At 39.2% G+C, this 18,713-nt stretch overlaps 6 protein-coding genes across 7 annotated transcripts; 4 read left to right on the top strand and 2 right to left on the bottom strand.

Moving 5' to 3' along the window:
• Positions 1-4,110: 4,110 nt before the first annotated feature.
• LOC108607216 lies at positions 4,111-5,579 on the bottom strand. The gene is made up of 3 exons (XM_017997884.1): positions 5,491-5,579; positions 5,275-5,409; positions 4,111-5,221 (listed from the first exon to the last, which is right to left on the bottom strand). Exons 2-3 carry the CDS (start codon positions 5,301-5,303, stop codon positions 4,399-4,401), a joined length of 852 nt encoding a protein of 283 aa, XP_017853373.1. The 5' UTR covers positions 5,304-5,409; positions 5,491-5,579; the 3' UTR covers positions 4,111-4,398.
• A 52-nt stretch (positions 5,580-5,631) lies between these two features.
• On the top strand, positions 5,632-6,599 carry LOC108607214 (putative glutathione-specific gamma-glutamylcyclotransferase 2). Its single transcript, XM_017997882.1, has one exon. It carries the CDS (start codon positions 5,654-5,656, stop codon positions 6,572-6,574), a length of 921 nt encoding a protein of 306 aa, XP_017853371.1. The 5' UTR covers positions 5,632-5,653; the 3' UTR covers positions 6,575-6,599.
• A 218-nt stretch (positions 6,600-6,817) lies between these two features.
• Positions 6,818-7,423, top strand: LOC108607217 (NTF2-related export protein). The gene is made up of 2 exons (XM_017997885.1): positions 6,818-6,922; positions 6,993-7,423. The coding sequence occupies exons 1-2, from the start codon at positions 6,830-6,832 to the stop codon at positions 7,314-7,316; spliced, it is 417 nt and encodes a 138-aa protein (XP_017853374.1). The 5' UTR covers positions 6,818-6,829; the 3' UTR covers positions 7,317-7,423.
• Positions 7,424-7,577: 154 nt separating this feature from the next.
• LOC108606812 (nuclear control of ATPase protein 2) lies at positions 7,578-9,018 on the top strand. The gene is made up of 2 exons (XM_017997285.1): positions 7,578-8,156; positions 8,217-9,018. Exons 1-2 carry the CDS (start codon positions 7,904-7,906, stop codon positions 8,585-8,587), a joined length of 624 nt encoding a protein of 207 aa, XP_017852774.1. The 5' UTR covers positions 7,578-7,903; the 3' UTR covers positions 8,588-9,018.
• A 101-nt stretch (positions 9,019-9,119) lies between these two features.
• On the bottom strand, positions 9,120-10,314 carry LOC108606813 (protein lin-52 homolog). Of its 2 annotated transcripts, none has more exons than XM_017997286.1 (5): positions 10,096-10,314; positions 9,909-10,043; positions 9,733-9,855; positions 9,562-9,666; positions 9,120-9,504 (listed from the first exon to the last, which is right to left on the bottom strand). In XM_017997286.1, exons 2-5 carry the CDS (start codon positions 9,946-9,948, stop codon positions 9,341-9,343), a joined length of 432 nt encoding a protein of 143 aa, XP_017852775.1. In that variant the 5' UTR covers positions 9,949-10,043; positions 10,096-10,314; the 3' UTR covers positions 9,120-9,340. The 2 variants fall into 2 exon arrangements, with proteins under 2 accessions (XP_017852775.1, XP_017852776.1); XM_017997287.1 differs by having other exon boundaries at positions 9,733-9,849.
• A 149-nt stretch (positions 10,315-10,463) lies between these two features.
• Positions 10,464-18,701, top strand: LOC108606811 (programmed cell death protein 4). The gene is made up of 4 exons (XM_017997284.2): positions 10,464-10,744; positions 13,582-15,125; positions 15,418-15,557; positions 17,803-18,701. Exons 2-4 carry the CDS (start codon positions 13,803-13,805, stop codon positions 17,873-17,875), a joined length of 1,536 nt encoding a protein of 511 aa, XP_017852773.1. The 5' UTR covers positions 10,464-10,744; positions 13,582-13,802; the 3' UTR covers positions 17,876-18,701.
• Positions 18,702-18,713: the final 12 nt, after the last annotated feature.

Here is an 18,713-nt window from a genome sequence, read left to right as displayed (position 1 = left end):
AGCATAAAATAAAAGCTGCATTTTTGAATAAAGATTTTGAATTAAGACACAAGTGTTTTAATTAAATTAAGTTTTTTTCATTTGAATTGTTGCTTTTCCCTTACCAAATGTGATAACTGATAATGCAATCAAATATAATTATTACAGCATAAAGCAATGATAATGCCAAACATCAGCAAGAATCTTTGCGCTACCCCAATGCTAAAAAAAAAAAACGAACAGCTTTGCATTAACAGCTCTACAATTGTAGAATAGAAAGCCAAAACAATTAGTGGCTAACAAGCAGAGGCAGAGGCAGCTGCAGTAACTGTGGCAAAGCTAACGATGGTGACAAAATGTATAACAACAATAAACGCAGAGAGACAAGTGTCAGCATGGCCCAGGGCACAAACACAATTTGCAACAATTTTCCAAACGGATAATGACAAACATTTTAATCATAAAACGAGAAAAGAAACTCATACTCAGGACCTCAGACTCAAACTGTGACAGTGACTGTAACTGTAACTGAAACCTACCACCAAAGCACGCTGGAACAGGTGCAAGCGAGACAACAATGGCAGCAACAGCAGCAACCACCAAAAGAGCCCCTAGTCCACCAATATCACAAAAGCTTAAACCCACTCCTGCAAACCGAAAAAACAAACCCACAATGAACTCAATTTGCGTTTGGGACTAAAAGCCTCAGTGGGAAGTCAAGTGCGGCTTGGCTTTTGTCGGAACACAACGATATCATATCATATCGTATGATATAATAGCTCGAGGATTAATAGAGCAGTGCGAGTGAATTAGTGGGGTGTGTGTGGAGTTTCAAGTGCGTGCTACAAAATGTCTGCTTAGGTCGCTTAAGAGCTGTGGGAATTCTTAAAATCGTAGTTAGTAAGTAAGTAACATAGCTAAAATATATGAACATGACTTATCCGCACAAGCTGACGAAGTCGACAAGCTTAAGCATGAATTAAACTATATACAGAAATATATAGTTGAAGTAAACGACGAAAGCTAAACAATGAACATGTTGATTATTTATCGTAGTGTTGACAACAAAGCAATTGGATTTGCAAATTTGCTGACAAACGAGAGCGAGATCGAGAGCAAGGGATGCTGTGATTAATCATCAGCATCAAGATCAGAGTAGGTATCTTCCTTGTGCATTGGGCGTATAACGGATGGCTCCGGTGGCTCAGGAGCATCGCCCTCGATGCTATTAAAAAGCAACAGCAACTCCTCCATGCGGGCAGCAATTTGCTGTCTAAAATATACAAAATTTATACTTGCTGTATATATAGTATATATAGTTTTATGAGTTTTTTTTATATTTAAGTATATAAAAAGTGATATTTAACGCTAATTGTTTAACCATTTGATTTGCAGTTGAGCCCAAAAAGCGTGAACTATTCATTGTATCCTGGCTCCTGGACCTGAGATGCGTCTTATCACTCGTGGCGTGCTGTGCATGCTGGAATTACAGCATCCCATGAGCGTCTGCTTTAAGTTTGTGCAGAAAATCTTCAAGCTTTTCTCTCTTTTCATTTGTCAGCTTGCATTGTACATTGGAGTATGTAATGGATGAGCTAAAAAAGTAGCAGGTGGGGTTCGGAGGATGCAAACGAACAGATGCCCTATCAGTTGATCATTATGTTTCATCTGGCACAGGCTGTGCTGCGCCGTAGAAATCACGTGGCTTGGCCATGGGTTTTTGTTGGGCTCCATACTCGATCTGGACATAAGTATGCATCGTTATCGCGAGATGCAGGAATTAGCCTCGAACTTAGGCAAAGAGGCATCGTTTCGCGTTCTGAACCTGAATGTTTTTCATTTGAATGTTCTTAATTTGCTGGTGACTTCAATTACCCAAATTGTCCAGCTAGTATTGGTGGATGAGAATGAAGTCGGCTATCCGGATAATTTCTTTATAGTACGTGAATGTGACTTAACCAATTTGAAAGCCTATAGCATTCACTTGACACTTCAATTAGTGTGGCCAAGGCATGCTTAGAAATATTTCTATGTATATATGTGTGTGTGTGTGTGTGTGTGTATGGGCATGTTTTTGTGTTGCTTATGCAAATTGGAGCACTCATTATAATGGCCAACAGCTAATGAGTATCGCCTTTGTTTTGTTTCATAACGCATAAATAAAGAACTGTGCCCTCTAATTGCCAATTTAGCAACTTTTAAATACATTTCAAATTAAGCTCTGGTCACGCTGCGCGTCCCTCTTCTTCTTCTCTTTCGCACATGCACGCATTCAAAACGCCTACAGCATTTGCTGCCCATACACACACACACACAGACACACAGCCTTACAAATCAACGCATAATGATACAAAAATCTGTTGGCATTTGTTGCCGAGTTTCGCCGCCCTTGCCACCCCCCCCTTACAAAATTGCCGCCACAGGCGCGCAACAAAACCACAAAAAGTTGAAAGTGTATGTCAACAATTTGTCTTAAATTAGGCGTAAAATTTACAGATTGCTCTATGGCAATACAGACTGGGAAAGAGGCGACCACAACCCACCCCTTGAGCTAATAAAAGGGTAGTCGCTACTTATCAGCAACAGCATTATTAGCATTAATACAAACATATACATATACATATGTATATGTGTGTATATATGCAAGCACACGCACTTGACACTTGTGGCAGCGTTGCCAGCGTAGCGCTAATTGAAATGAAAACACAGTCGGCATTGATTGCAGCTTTGTGTATAAGAAATAACGGGGGATGGGATTGCACTAGATAAGATTGAGATCAGAGCTAAGCGTTAGCTTAACAATCTAAGCTGATTTGCATAATTGGCTATATACATACATACATAGATTAAACTTATAAATTGCATGCATAGCAAACTCACAAATGACTTACATGTGTATGTGTGTACGTGTCTCCGTTTGTATGTGCGTGTGTTGTTGTTGTATGTGTTCCAGCATCATTTTTTCAACGCCTTAAAATTTCCATAATTAAAAATATCAAATGCACAATACTGCTGTCGTCGTCTTTTACAAATGTTGTTAATCTTTTCATGCAGCTGCATAATTAAAAAAAAAAGCAACGCAATATGCATAATATTCTATGATATTTCGTTGCACGCAAATGGGCCAAATGGCAAAAACAAACGAACAAAATACTAAAAAGGCCGCGCCAAAAAGGCAAACTGAGAAAACACACACACACGCATACTTACATACAACAGACAGCTATCTCACTTGCACGTTTGCGCTTTTAGCCGTTGTCTTTGCATGTACAAACATACGTACATGTGTATATGTGTGTGTTTTGCAGGCAAGTAATTGCTAAATATGAATGCATAATGAGCAGATATAGCCAAGTGTGCAAGAAACTTGAAGCAGTCGTGTGGGCGTGGCAGGCACAACTTAACTTTTATGCAAAAATTGTTCGCCTGACGCGCGTGCACTTGCATTTTTGCCAGCCTCAATGTCTGTACACACATACATCTGCATATATGCATATGTATGTATGTGAGAAGACAGCGCTCAATTTTGACAACTGCAAGCCGAAGATATACACATACATATTTACATTTGTGTGTGTGCGAAACTGTGTGCGAAGAGCTCATTAAAATAATGTTAAGTTGGCTGCGCAGTAAAATTGTTGAAAAGGCAATGGCTGCCAGTACAACTTAATATATCAAATTAATTTTAATTGCATTTACTAGCTGCTATCAGGCTATACGCCCTAATGGCTTTGATATTGAGGCTTTTCGCGTTATTATCAATTATGTTCCTTAATCTACGCTATCCATTTATACATTACGGCGACAGTATATTGCAGATTAGTGCGCAATAAGCTATATACATGTATGTATGTACATATATATATATGTAATTATTACATACAGGTGTAAATTATAAATTATGTGTAATTTAATATGTACTTACAATATATTCATGTTTTACAGCTTATTTAGCTTTGTAGAACTGCTCGATGGCCTGGAAATTGGCTTTGCTGGCGAATTACCGTGATCTTTGCCACAACGTGAATAAGCTGCTTGGCAACGGATAATCAGGATAAAAGGATAATCTGCTTGAGCAACCCTATGACCTAATGAAACATGTGCATGTGCGTTAGTAATTTTATTTGCCTGACAAAACACAGTTTTTATAAACTTAAAAGCGTATAAAGCTAAATTTTTAAAAACTACATCTATTTATATTAAAGAGGTATTCCTGATATGTATACAGGCACATCGGTAACAGCTTCGAATGTTAGCTTGAAAGCTAACATTTTACTACAGTGCATTTTTATAATTTGTTATTGAAATGTATCTATGCAAAATGTCTTTATCTGTTAAGGACTATTTCTACGGAAGCTTCGAGCGATTTTTATACTATATATGAAGCCAAATAGTTAATGTAGAAGCTCAGAAATTAGCTTATTCATCCAGAACACTATCGAGCCATTGCTCCACATCATTTTTAGGCGCAGTTGCTGCTGCTGCAACTGGTTGCGCTGGTGCTGGGCTAAGTGAGGTCTGCTCCAGATGCGTATTGGTCAATGCCAGCAATTCGTCAAGCTCATCGGGAGCCTCGACAGCTTCTGCTGCAGCAGGCTGTGCTGCTTTGCTAGACTTGGCTGTAGCTGAGCGTGATTGTGGCTCATTGCCATGTAGTTCCCGTAATATTCGCTCCTGGTATATTCGCTCAGCACGTTCCGCTGCCTCGTTTTGTGCCGTAAGCTGCTGACGTGTGAACATGCAAGTGGGATAATCCATGCGCTTATAGAAGGGTATAGTCTGCAGGCCGCTGTTGAGCAGACTCAAGTTGAGTGTAAAGTAACTGTTGGCTGCCTTGGTATGTAATTGTGTCTGTCCTTCGGCTATGCTGTTCCATTCTTTTTCGGCGCCAAAGGTGAAGTGGCCGCCACCTAAACTAGGGAACTGCGACATTTGTTTGTAATCGCCCGCACGCAGCTGAGCTCGGGCATTCTCATCCATGGGCACGCCATCCATGCCTAGCTGCTCCATATCGTCAGTGTCCGTAGGTGGCAACGTTTCCAATATATCGCGATTTTTTTGGGGCGCTAGCGAGCGTGTGCCGCTTGTCCAAGCCTTGCGTGCAAATCTAGGTTCATCGCTGGAATCTGCCACATCCACAATGCTGCGGACTCCGGTTGCTTGCGGCGAGCTGGACGAGGTGTTACCACCTCCGCGTTGTTGTTTATTGTAATATTTATGCTGCTTCATGTTGCGGCGATTACTTTGAAGAAATACAAATGTTAAGTAAGCTCTGGGCGATTACGTATGACTTACTCCTTGGATCGATCGTCCTTGCCTTGCATTTTGTCCTGATTTGGTTGGCAGTTCTTTTGTTTATGTCTTGTTGTTTGTAGCAACACTACAGCTGATTGTCGATAGGTGCTATCCACTTTTTTTTTATCGATACATCTGTAAATATTACATATTAAAACATAAAAAACACTATAAAACCTTCGTAACCATGCTTTTATTAAAAGTGTTTTTATATACTTAAGCTGTTATTTTACTGCTTGCTACAACATTCTGCATTATACAAATTTTATATTTCGAAATATGTGCTGCTTATTATCGATAAGTCACACAATAAACAATGAAACATTAATAAGTGAAAATCTTTAGTTTATTAGCTGGCGTAGTGTACGTTGCTCCGCAGATGATGTTCCGTTTTGTTCAAGGCCTGTCTGTTGGCCTGAGTATGGACACCAACAAGCTGCCTGCTGTAGCTGCGCACATTTATCGCCAACATTTTGCTGAGTTAGCCACAAGCCGGTATGAACCTGAGCCCAATAGCTTATTCCTGGAGAGCTTTGACCAGCAGCGCAGCAATCAGCAGCAAAACATAGCTTCCACGTTGCAGGACGTTTGGATCTTTGGCTATGGCTCGCTTGTGTGGAAGGCTGATTTTCCCTACATTGACCGTAGGCGTGGCTATGTTTGTGGTTATAGGCGGCGGTTTTACCAGCACAGCATCGATCATCGCGGCGTACCGGAGAAGCCAGGACGTGTAGTCACCTTGCTGCCGGGTGACGCCACAGTGGATCGTGTTTATGGTGTGGCCTACCGCATAGCGGCGTCTCAGAAAGCGAATGTATTGGATCATCTGGACTATCGCGAGAAGAATGGCTATGAGCGCTGTAAACTAGAGTTTCATGAGTATCCAACCACAACCATGCCCATTGAGGTTATTATGTATGTGGCAACGCAGGGTAATGATTCCTATGCCGGTGCTGTGTGGCAAGTGCCACGCATTGCCAAGCAAATTTTCACCGCTGCTGGTCCGAGTGGTCCAAATCGCGAGTACCTTTTTAATCTTTACATGGCTATGAGCGTTCTTTTTCCGGATGCCGTGGATGAGCATCTGACGGAGCTAATGCATTGCGTCAAGCGATGTATTGAGTTGGAAGAGCCATTACTGCTGGAGAGAGCGCTCTGCCGGCGAATTACAGTTATCCTAAATGAATGTCTCACTGAGGAGCAAACGCTGGCACAACGCTTGGAAGGATTGCAGGAAGAGTGTTTGCAGCCAGGCTGGCGAGAGAGATTACTTAGCCAGGAGCTAGAGCTCGACTCTTGACCAGAAATCCTACCAAGTGTGCAATTCTTATAAATTAAAATTAGTGTGTAAATACAATTTTTAAATACTATTGGATCAGCTGTTTGTATTTGCGCCAATATCGCACTGGGTGGCGACACTGTTATCGATAAAAACAACGCGGGACCCGTCGTGTTTGATGTGAAGCTGCAGGACGATTTGATACAACCACTAAGCTTAGTGATACAACTCTGATTTATCATACCAACTAGAAAAAATTAAATTTAAAAAACGATAATGAACGAACTAAGGACTAAAGTAGAATCCGCTAACCGCACGGCTGAGGACTTTACGCGGCTTTACTACGCATCTCTGGATAATCGCCGTCATGTAAGCACATTTTATCCTAATGGGAAAAATAACAGTACATTTTTTTCTTCTCTTTTTTTTTTAACTCCAGCAATTGGGTCGTCTATACATAGACGACGCTACATTGAGCTGGCGTGGAAATGGCGCAAAAGGACGTGTAAATATAGAACGATTCCTTCTTGAGTTGCCGCAATCGCAGCATCAGTTGACTACATTGGATGCACAGCCTATTGTAGACAACGCTGTGGGCTCGCAGACAACATATCTCATTATGACCGGAGGCACTGTGAAATTCTCTGACCAGCCAGTACGGAGTTTTAACCAAAATTTCGTTATTACTGCCGAAAATGATAAGTGGAAGATAGCCTCAGATTGTTATCGCCTGCAGGAGCCAGTGTCCAAATATGACGATTAATTGCATGACATGATAAATATTCTGTAAAAATTTTAAAAATACCTATTTAGAGAACTCAATATCAGCTAAGCAAATCATTGGAATAGCTATTCGTTGGATTCGCAGTTCATTTGTAATTTGATATTGCTGGGACGGCTGTGGGGAAGAGCAGGGGCATGCGTAAAGGGCGTAAGGCATGCATTTCCTTGGACAGTACATATAAAAAAAGGGTTGCCATATTTGCTTTTTAGACAGTAAAACGTAAATATATGGCAGCCATATTTTGGCGCTGCTGCAGATGCAGCAGCTAACTGCAACGCATACGCTTCAGACCAAACGCAGCAGCCATCCAAGAGTGTCAGAGCAGAATAGCAGCAGCAGCAACAGCAGCAGGAGTTAAAGCGCTTGAAATTTAGTTAAAATTAAAGTTGCATTTGCCAAAAGCAAAAGTTTAAATAAATAAGTTAGCTGGCAACAAGTTACAACAATTAAGGGTTGCTAAAGTGCGTGCGTGTGAGCGAGCAAGCCAGCAAGCGAGAGGGAGACAGCCTGCGTGTGAGTGCAAGCAACCTTGGCCTAGTTGGTCGCACAGCAACAGTCGTTTTTAAATGGTCGAGGAGATTGGCTGCCTGAGACAAACTGGCGGCATTAGTTTAGGCATTGTCATGCCCACAAGTCAAGGCGTTGTGCAGCAGCAAGGAGCAACAGCTCAACAACAACATCAGCAGCAGCAACAGCAACATCAGCAGCAGCAACAGCAGCAGCAGCAGCAACAACATCATCAGTTGGCCAGCAACATGAGTATGCTAAGCGTTAAGGGCAGTGGCGTCTCTGCTGGCGGACGTTATCTTTGGACAGATCGTGAACTTTTAATGCACTTGCAAAACTATACACCATTAATATTGCTCATCGATTTTGTAGAAAAGACACGCACCAAGCGATTTTACGAAAGCTCCGAACGGTATGAGATACTCATGCTGGTTTTTATTATGCGCAAGGGTGCGCCTTTCTGCGAAAACAAGCGTTTTCCGGCGGAATATTGGGTAAATCTATCAGTTGGCCCTATTGCTGAAGCATTTGATCGCCTGCAGGCTGCCATTGATATACCCGATCCGCAGCTACCCATACATATGAGCGTTACGGATTTGACCAGCTGGAAGCAAATGTTTGATGTAGCCATGGTGGATATTAGACGCTATGCCTACTATACTGATCCCATGCAGCTGGCCGATGTCGGTGTTTACAATCGCATCACTTTCGAGCAGCGCTTCGCTATGCAGTGGCAGGAGTAGTGAGTCCTTGACGGACATAAAAGAAACCTTGACCCCCAATACCCTTTATGTTAGAGCGTTAAACGAATCGCACTTCATTCCATTCGATTCTGACTCATTTGCAATGTAGAACTACAGATTAATCTTGATTTTAAAGTACTTTTTGCATATTTGTTTTTCTACATATTTATTAACTGTTGAAACAATTTTAAAAGATATTTAGTACAGTTTACGTGCTTTTCAAGTTATTAGTTAACTAGTTTTTATATTCTTTAGTTGAAATGACTAATCATATCATAAACAGTAAATCAAAAAGATTGAAGAAGTGGTTACTATAAAATGATATGAATAGCAATCCTTTTATTTAAATCTATAGAAAATAATCAGTTATTGATACTTTCTTGACACACAGAGTTGTTGTTGGGTGACAAAGCCTGTGCCTTTTTCCAAACACACATTCTACTTCAGCTCCTGGTACCAAAGGCTTCGTACTTCCTATTGCCACTATATAGTGGTATTATATATATATAACTTGTATGTAACTGAAAAATGCTTTAATGGAAATAAATGTTATTTATTGTTGACTAGCGTAACCAGGCTCTTGATTATGAACTATAGCCACAGTAAGCGTCTCTTTTTTAAATACACACTTGTGAAAAAGGTAACTATAATTATGGGTTAGTGTTGTTTTAAACTGTACATTTAGTAGTAGTTTCGTTAATGTTTAATAATTTGAATTCTCAGTCAATTGATTTGTGGGTTTTTGTCCTGGTATTAATTACGCATTCCACGAGTTCGCGTTAAACGTTCCTGATCAAAGATGCCCAAAAGCTTGCCGCGTGTCATCTCTCTAGACTCACGGAGACCCAGTTGATATACTTGATCATTCATAGCCTTGATACGCTCAATCAACTGATCCGGTGGCAAGCGCGCAAAATCTTCAATTTAAGGTAAAGTTTATAAAGTTTTAAAATGTATAAAGTGCACACCATTACCACTTATAGTTGCACCGCTGGATTTATTGAACTTTGATGTACCATCCGTATTGGGCAGATGTATGGGAGTCTCGCTTTTGAATATAAACTCATCCATACCGGGCACTGCGTACATTATGAATTAAATGAGTTAAATAGAATTTATAAAATATATTTAATGTCCTCACTTACAGCGTTTTGGCCATTGTACTGGCGATTCGCGCAATGTTTCCATAGACATCAGTTCACCTTCTTTGGCGCTCAACACGTTTGTTTTCTCTTTAGCTTCATCCTCTATAATCGGCGTCACTAAAGCTATGAAACATAAAATTAACTTCTTAATCTTACACACCGTACTTATAACTTACCTGTGTCTTTTGTTTGATCGTTTAACACTGTTTGGTTCATATTGAAATTTTTTGCTAAATTTAAGCAATAGCGCAATTTGTAAACAAGAGTTTAATATATTTTTTCGACTACTGCGACTCTTGGATGACAATGTGCTGTAAAATATAATCGATTAAAGATTCAATCAATCGAAACATACTGACGAACATATCGTCAACCAATAACGATGTAGTAATGATATCGCTGAGTCGGTGTTCACCCCTAAGTTAGCTGTCGAAGATAACGGACGTGTGCGTTCTCCCTTGCTAAAGAAAAAAAAAATAAATTTTGTTGCAGAGTATAAAAAAAATCTCGAACATTGCCAGTGCAGTATATAGACACAAAAAAATAAAAACAAAACGTCAAGAAAATTTTTGGAGTTGTGACAATTTGTAGCGCGCTCTGCAACACATTACAGTTAGTTCTGTGTCTGTGCGTGTTGAGTGTGTATGCGAATTGCAGCTTCTTATAGCAAAATATAAACAAACGATTAAAAACGTTAAGTAATTGCTTATTTTTTTTTTCAAGTTTAAACAAAAAAAAAAGTGCTAAGCCGGACAAAAAAAAATTATTGCAAACCCACGCGTTGCAGATAAAACACTCATACATACATACATATAAAATCAGCTTCATATAGACGAAAGCGAGAGCCCAAAAAAGTAACAAGCACAACAACATAAAACTGGCTCCAGCAGCTGCAGCAGCGCGCCAACTTCGCAGTCGACGTTGACGTCGCTATAATAATCGTCTGGCGTTGTTGTTGTTGTTGTTGCTGCCGCAACGGACAGCAAGCACAAAAAGAAAAACACACGCTGAGGTAAGTGGGGGGTATATGCATACATCCATATACATACATACAATGTATGTACATACATAGGTACATTTACAATAACAAAATCAGTGACAATCATTTAACATTAAAAGGCAGACATAATAATAATAATAATAAATAACAAAAAACCGGCATTTGCCGGTAAATACGAAATGAGGCGCAAAGCGTAAAATAAAAAATACACTAACACATACGAACCCATTCCCATGCACACACTTTATGTACATATGTATGTAAGTATGTATGCAGTTTGTGAAGTAAAATAATACATGTGCAGCTCTACTGTCATGGTAAAAATATTGATACGAGCAATTCTTATTGGGCTGCCAAAACCCAATAACTTGTAAGGGCGCTACAATTAATGCTGTTTTGATGTACCGTATGTATGTAAATATGTGCGTGTGGCGTACGTGATCAACGCAACGCACGCATACAAATAAACAGCACGCTTGTTTTTGTTATTTATTGTAAATTGTCTAAACTTTATTTGGCATTGCCACTGTCTTATTTATTTTTAAACTATGTTGGCACTTTTACAAATACAGGGTTGGATTAAATTAAATTATTAATTAAGCCAGCTAAGAGCAGTACTATGGCTTATTTATTTAGCAATTGTCAAACTTTATATTGATAATTTCATATCGCTTTAAATTTATTGTTAACATGTTCATGGCTGTATGCGCTTGTTGCAATTTCTTTTGCCTGCACTATTATTTTAGACAACAGTGTATACTGCATACACAACAGTGTATGCGGCAGACACAGCATACATTCTGCTGTTGCTGCATCTTCGATAGTTCTCGAGCCTCCCAATGTGTCTGCTTGGAATATTTTTGCGACGCAATTTCAAATGCGTGCTGTCTCGCTCTCGCACTATATAGCGCGTGCCCACTCACACGCGGGTTGTTTTTTATTTTTGTTTTTTTCGGCGTTCTTGTTTTGAAGCGTAAAAAAGCCACGCATCAAAATAAAAACAATGGCAAATACATACATACTAATTATATAATGACAACAGACGGCTACATAAAAGTATTAAATCTAAATATTTACTATAGCTTTATGTATATTTTGAAAACCCAGATTTGAGGGGAAAATAAATCGTATTTGGCAATACTGCACCTGATTGAAATTGCGAAAGGGCATTATTGAGAGCGGCCGCAGCAGCAGCTATTAAGAGAGAGAGCGCGCCGCCGCTGTGAAGAAATGGAGCACGCGGGGGCGATTGAGAGCAGTGTTGTCGATTCTTGTGCACAACAAGTGCGAAAACAGCAGGAGAAGCATAATAACAATAACAAAAACAGTCCGACAATAATAACGTACGACAATTTGTTAGGAGTGTGAGCGCAAGAGCGAGAAATAGAGACAGAGTGAGGAAGCGCGCACACACAAATTTTCAAGGTTAAACCGGGCAAAACAAACATAAAACCGGTTACAGCATACAAGAAAAATATGTATGTACATCAAAATAAATACTTAGCATGTATGTACAAAATATGTACATATGTACATACATATAATATGTATGCAAAAAGGAAGTGAGAGGAAGAACCTATGCATATGTATGTAGATGTCACACATACATACTATGTACATATGTAAGCGACGCAATAAGAACATTTATATATGTATGTAGTACGTATTAAAAGCAGCGGCTTGTTCATAACGGCACATACACATGTTTTGTATGCTAATAAATTTCTCTCTTCTTCTCCCACTTACACTTTATCTGACTCTGACTAAAGTACGGAATCAGACTATGTTGAGCAAAATTATCCTACACACATATATACATATACATACATATATGTATGTATTATGTATACGTGTTTGTGTGTAGATGCACATCAATAGAGGGTTGCAAAAGCTAACTGTGCTTTTGTTATTGCAGCTCTCGCTCTCTCAATGTCTCTATATGTATAGCTGACCTTGAATTTTGTGATGGCTTAAAAGGGAGTTGCTGTACATACATTTGTGTGTGTGTGTGGGTTTGATTAAAGTAAGACGCAATACCGTTAATATATGTATGTATGTATGTATGTACGTTTTGATGAGTACATAATTATTGATTGAGCATTTCAATTTCAGTTTAGAACAATCGAATCGAAAACAACATCATTTAAAGCTTAGAAATTTGGGAATCAAGTTCAACAGAGTCACATACATAGGCAAATTCAAATTAGTTTCCATTTACCCAAAAGCTAAACAAAGTGAACGGAAAAATATTTTCGTTGCCTTATACCAGAAGCTTCCAAACAACTTGGTGTAGGTCAAAAACGTTATTTTTAGCCTTATTTCGAATGTGAACAACAAAAGCCTTTATTATAGTTAATTTTTATAGTTTTGTTTTTAAAAAAAAATTTATGCGCATAGTTAAGGTTTATCTCGTAGTTTTTCAACTTGACACGTACTAAAAAAAAAACAACCAAAAACAATATTAAATTTAAGTATTGATGCATAAACATGCAATTACATATGCATATGTTTGCAAGTGTATTGGTTTATTTATAGTGCTTGTAGAGTGTGTTTCCTGCTCTTGCAATGTTGTCCTCTCTTTCTAGTCTAGTCTGCGTTATTTAATTTGTTTGTGCTGCAAAAGAAACAAATGCACATGCATAATAAAATTGCAAATAAACACGTTAGTTTATGGATTGAATATGTACAATGCACATTGTATGCAAGCTTATACATATACGAAAAATGTTATTAATTAGAGCTTGAAAATTTGGGTCTGAAATTGTATTCCAATTCCCCAACTTTGGCAGCTGTCGCTTTGACGTTTCGATTTATTAATTAATATTCCTTTTGATTTTCATTATTTGCAGTAAGCTGTCAATTGAGGTCGGCGAACAACACGTCAGAGCTTCAAGCACCTGGTGACAAAGTACAAGAGCACTAAAAGCAGACGACGACGCATAAGGAAAGGAGTAAACAGATTTAAATAGACGGGCCTAGACAAAGCCTGAAAGTGTGTGCGTGCTTGAAATCATTCCAAGTGAGGGTAAGAGAGAGAACTAGGTCGAGACCGAGAGAGAAAGGCAAAAATATGGAGTCGGAGTTAAAAAACAAGAAGCTAGCCAATGGTGGCTCTGATTCCAAAGAGAGTTCCGTCGAACGTGAGCTCAATGGGGAAATTGAGGCAGTGGAGCTTAACGGCAGTGGCGCCAATGGTCATGGACATCATTCAATGAAGAAACCCCAGCCCGTGGGCGAAGGCCATGAGGGACGTGTCAAGCGCAAGGCTAAGCGTCTCATTCAAAGACAGAATAGTGGCGGCAATAATGGCATAGCCGCCTCCCACTCTGGCACAATGATCAACAACGGCTCAGTAGCCGCCATGGGAGCAGGTGCATCTACTTCAAATGCCAGCACACTATGCTCGATATCCCATGGCATGTTGCCAGCGAACAATTGCTATGTGGTGCCGCATCGACGCTGGAAGAATAGCCGCCGCTCGCGTAATAATCTTGGGCGTGGACGTGGCTTGCCCAAGAAAGGCGGTGCCGGTGGAAAAGGTGTCTGGGGTCTACCCGGCTCTGAAGCTTTGGCCGAGGTCTATGAGGATGAGAATGATCCCAACTATGACAGCGAGTGCAACGATCGCAATGTGGAATTGCGTGAGGTTATCACAGAGCTATCACCCGAGGAGTTCTTCAAGCTGGCCGAGCCCATTGTTTTGGAGTATTATGAGCATGGCGATACACATGAGGTCGCCCTAAGCTTTGATGAGATCTTGCAGAGTCCATTGCGCGAGTACATCACCAGCATTCTTGTCGAGATTGCCCTGGATCATAAGGATTCGCAACGGGAGATGACTTCCGTTTTGATATCCGATCTCTATGGTCGTGTCATAACCGGCAAGGATATCGAAAAGGGCTTCAACATGCTGCTCGATAATCTCCCCGATCTCATACTCGACACCCCTGAGGCTCCGGTTATGCTTGGCAATTTTATGGCCCGCGCCATTGCCGATGATTGCATGCCGCCTAAATTTGTCAGCCGACCTGAGGAGCATTCCCATTGCAATGAGTACGCCGAGCAGGCTTTGCGTCGGGCCGACGCCCTGCTCCACAAACAGATTTGGGCTCATTTGGATAATGTCTGGGGCATGGGTGGTCCGTTGCGTCCGGTGAAGACCATTACCAAGCAGATGACTTTGTTGCTCAAGGAGTATTTATCTTCGCGCGATGTCGCTGAGGCGCAGCGTTGTCTGCGTGCTTTGGAGGTGCCCCATTATCATCATGAGCTTGTCTATGAAGCCATTGTCATGACCATGGAGTCACTCAGCCAGACCACCGAGGAGGCTATGTGTGAGCTGCTTAAGTCGCTGGATCTAACGTGTCTGGTGCTTCCAGCTGGCATGGAGCAGGTGAGAAAAAATAAAATAGAGAGTGAGATAGCAATAGCCTTAAATTTGAATATATATTTGAAATTTGTTAGATTTGTTGCAAAGTGTTTTGACATGTTTAAAACAAAACTAAATTCTATATTCTATAAAATTTAATATGAGTATCAAAGTATTAGTGTTAGCCTGTTTGCTAATAAAATATAAAAAATACTCGTCGCTTAGTTTATTTCTGAACACATTGAGCTTGTGGATTATATATTAAGCTATATTTATATTTATTTACTAATTTACTTTGTTTATTTTTTTACACTAGGGCTTTTTGCGCGCATACGATGATATGGCGGATATAGTTCTGGATGTGCCATTGGCGTATATAATACTCGATCGTTTTGTGGAACGTTGTAATCGTGCCGGCTTCTTAACTGACAAGATTATAAACAATGTGCCATCACGGTAAGTAAATCCAACAAAGCAACACACACCTGTATGAGTGAGATACACACATATGTACATAATATACAGACATGTGTACATATTTGTATATGTATATAGCTTATGATCGAAGATAGTGCGTAAACCGAATACGCATGAGATTGATTTTGCGTTATCGCGACGGACCTTAGCTCTTTTATAAACACGACACACACACAGATACAGCTACAGCAACATTGTATCTGTATGTACACGAGTGTCTATAACTTTTTGCAAGTTTTGTTTTCATGTTTTTTGCCGGCCTTTTATTTATTTATTTTTTTGTTTTCGCGCTGCCTTTCAATTGTTTATGGTATATACTGTGTAGCTACATATGTATTTATATATACATATATTCTACTTTGTTGCGCCTTTTAGTCTTGTGGGTGCTATTCTCAATTATATATGTATGTATGTGTGTATGTATGCATGTTTGTTGTTTATATGAATTTTCTATTGCGCAGTTAAGTTTTGTTTGGGCGCTGCTGCTGACGCTTTTAAATGCTGCCAGCGGCGCGCTGCTGCTGCTACGCCGTCGCCGCCGCCGCCAAATCGTTGAGTTTGTCTTGTGTGTTGGTTTGTCGTTGAGTTTTTCTTGTGTGTGTGGGGGCCGGTTTATCAGGCGCCGGTTATTTATATGTATGTGTGCGTGTGTGTGTTGGCGAGAAGCTGGAAATACTCTACAATTAGCAAAGTCACTACAAATCTTAATATAAGACAAGTCTAACTTTTAAATGTACACTGACAGTTTTATTTAAACAACGCTACCTTTTATTTGTAAAATTGTTCTGCAATGTTTATAAATAATCGAAAGTGCATTTACTAGTCGCATGGTAATAATTTATGCTGCCATATAGTTTTGTTTATTATTATTAAAAGATTACTGAGTTCGGTTTGCTTGAAAACAAACACATACATACACACCTGCACTATTTGTTTTAAAGTTTATTTTTAACTTTGTTTTTAACAACAACTATATAAACGTTATCGTTATCGATTTACTTGTACGCAACACTGTTTGGCATTGTTAAATGTGTGTATAATGTATGTGCATAGTTTGTTTTTAGAAGTATGCGCTGCTGTTGTTGGTGGTGGTGGTGCAACAACCTGCATTCAGCTCAAGATCGTCTGTATGCAAAAGGCAATGCAAAGCAATGTAAAGCAATGAAGGGAAAGTTTAAGCAAACAAGGCAATTAAGCGTTGCTTGAGCTTTTTATTTTTTGCTCTTTTTGCCACTCACACCGACAACAGCAACAACAACAACTATAGTTATAGTTGCAACTGGGAGCGGCCTAAAGACACAAATGCATTTGCTTTAAAGCCGCAATAGTTTTTTTTTGTTTTTTTTTTTGCAGCCATGACAGTTGTTGTAACTGCATTTTGCATTTACCTTGGCTGCGGCTATTGCTCTTTGGCACTTAGCAGTCGCCGCCACACACATACACAGATAACTAAACGAAACTAGTCAACAACTGTTGCTTATATGCACATACTTATATTTGTTTATATACATACACACATACAAAACTTAGTAGCAGTTATAGGTGCGCCAAAATTGTTAAATTTTCTTTGCTTGCAAGGTGTTGTTACAAATATATTTAACTTATATTTAGCTGCGTGTCGAACATTTGTATTTTTATTAGGCTTATCCACCTAATGTGCGTTATATTGTGTAATTGTTGTTGTGATAACAATGCATTGTGTAATTATGTAATTACGATCAACACTTGAAGAGCTATTAATTGCCTGCGTTTATACTATACAACAAGCGTGTTTGTGTGTGTGAATGTGTTTGTGTTTTTAATGTTGATGTAGGTTAAAATTTGTTGTGCAGCCGGCAAAGCTCTTGAGATAAACAACAAAACAACACAGACGGCGAAAACAAATTTTTGTTTAGCAACTTGTGCACGCAGCGAAACTAGTTTGAAACTCTTTACCCCCAAACCCCAACCCACCCCACTGCAGTACACCCACCAGCAAGATTTTGTTGTTTTTGTACAGCTGTTGCAGTTTTTGGGTAGCCAAGAGTGCTGCGAGAGGAGAAAAAGGGTCAACAGTTGAATGAACTTTATTTTTGCGCTGCGGGAGCAACAACAATAACAGCAACATCATTTTATTTTATTTTGAGAAAAACACGCGCGGTATTTCTATTTGTTTTTATTTTTTGTGTGCATATTGCATAATTCTTAAGTTTCTAATTTCAATATTTGTTGTTTCTATTTGCAGTGGCCGCAAGCGTTTTGTATCTGAAGGAGATGGCGGTCATATTAAGCCGGCCACCTTAACCCTTCGTGACTAAAAGGAAAAGGACTTAACTGGATTGGATGGACTTCTCTTTGCAATAACCTACAACAGCAGCAAAAGAAGAAGAATGCATAAAATATTAAATCAAGCAGGCAAAATAAGTCACAACAAAAACAAAAAACTATTTGTTAGATTATGTTGTCGAAAATCACAACAAATAATAAACATATACATTACAGGACAAAGCACATATTAATGGAAATAAAAATAACTACAAAAGATCCGGATCTTGATCTCCGTTTAAGTGTCTATAATATAAACATATTATATACACATACATTCGTACATTCATACAATATATGCTACATTATAACCATAAACAAAAAGAAAACATATTTTAACAGAAAAGAAACGAAAAAGAAAGAACCCACAAAAGCATGCAATTTGTAAAAAGCTATCAAAAATATTAGAAACAAAAGTAACAACGACAACATTTGAAATGCAAGCGAAAGAGAATGAGTGAAAATAAGTGCGCGCGCTCCGGACTAAACTTTTGGCTGCCACTGTGCGACAGGCCACAGTGAGTGCGCGCTATATACTTACATATATTTACTTATACAAACTGTTAAACGACACACTGGACGAAGCATAGCAACAACTTGTATTATTTAAGTTTTTGTTTTCAAAGCATTTCGAAAAGCAAAACAAATACTAAAGCCTTGATTTATTATTGTATTTAGAAAGTAAAGAGAGTCGAAAAATCAATTTTTTTTCCCAATACGCACTTTGTTATACTTAAGCCAGTCCAAAATTCGATTTTTTTGCTTTTTATTGTATTTGAGAAGACTAAACTTTATGTTTAATTTAAAATTACACACACGCATACATACATA

Source organism: Drosophila busckii, chromosome X, assembly GCF_011750605.1.
Source record: "Drosophila busckii strain San Diego stock center, stock number 13000-0081.31 chromosome X, ASM1175060v1, whole genome shotgun sequence".
Lineage (NCBI taxonomy): Eukaryota > Metazoa > Arthropoda > Insecta > Diptera > Drosophilidae > Drosophila > Drosophila busckii.
The sequence above is the reverse complement of the archived record's forward strand: the minus strand, read 5'-3'. Positions and strand labels throughout refer to the sequence as shown.

Excerpts from the sequence above, each read along its gene's own strand:
- LOC108607214 (XM_017997882.1), top strand. The coding sequence starts at position 5,654 with ATGATGTTCCGTTTTGTTCAAGGCCTGTCTGTTGGCCTGAGTATGGAC.
- LOC108607217 (XM_017997885.1), top strand. The coding sequence starts at position 6,830 with ATGAACGAACTAAGGACTAAAGTAGAATCCGCTAACCGCACGGCTGAG. Across the intron at positions 6,923-6,992 it reads CTCTGGATAATCGCCGTCAT|CAATTGGGTCGTCTATACAT; the intron begins GTAAGCACATTT and ends TTTTAACTCCAG.
- LOC108607216 (XM_017997884.1), bottom strand. The coding sequence starts at position 5,303 with ATGCAAGGCAAGGACGATCGATCCAAGGA. Across the intron at positions 5,222-5,274 it reads AAGGACGATCGATCCAAGGA|TAATCGCCGCAACATGAAGC; the intron begins GTAAGTCATACG and ends ATTTCTTCAAAG.
- LOC108606812 (XM_017997285.1), top strand. The coding sequence starts at position 7,904 with ATGGTCGAGGAGATTGGCTGCCTGAGACAAACTGGCGGCATTAGTTTA. Across the intron at positions 8,157-8,216 it reads ACGTTATCTTTGGACAGATC|AAAAGACACGCACCAAGCGA; the intron begins GTGAACTTTTAA and ends TCGATTTTGTAG.
- LOC108606813 (XM_017997286.1), bottom strand. The coding sequence starts at position 9,948 with ATGAACCAAACAGTGTTAAACGATCAAACAAAAGACACAG. Across the intron at positions 9,667-9,732 it reads AGTACAATGGCCAAAACGCT|TGCCCGGTATGGATGAGTTT; the intron begins GTAAGTGAGGAC and ends TAATGTACGCAG. Across the intron at positions 9,505-9,561 it reads CAGCGGTGCAACTATAAGTG|ATTTTGCGCGCTTGCCACCG; the intron begins GTAATGGTGTGC and ends CTTAAATTGAAG.
- LOC108606811 (XM_017997284.2), top strand. The coding sequence starts at position 13,803 with ATGGAGTCGGAGTTAAAAAACAAGAAGCTAGCCAATGGTGGCTCTGAT. Across the intron at positions 15,126-15,417 it reads TTCCAGCTGGCATGGAGCAG|GGCTTTTTGCGCGCATACGA; the intron begins GTGAGAAAAAAT and ends TTTTTACACTAG. Across the intron at positions 15,558-17,802 it reads ATAAACAATGTGCCATCACG|TGGCCGCAAGCGTTTTGTAT; the intron begins GTAAGTAAATCC and ends TTCTATTTGCAG.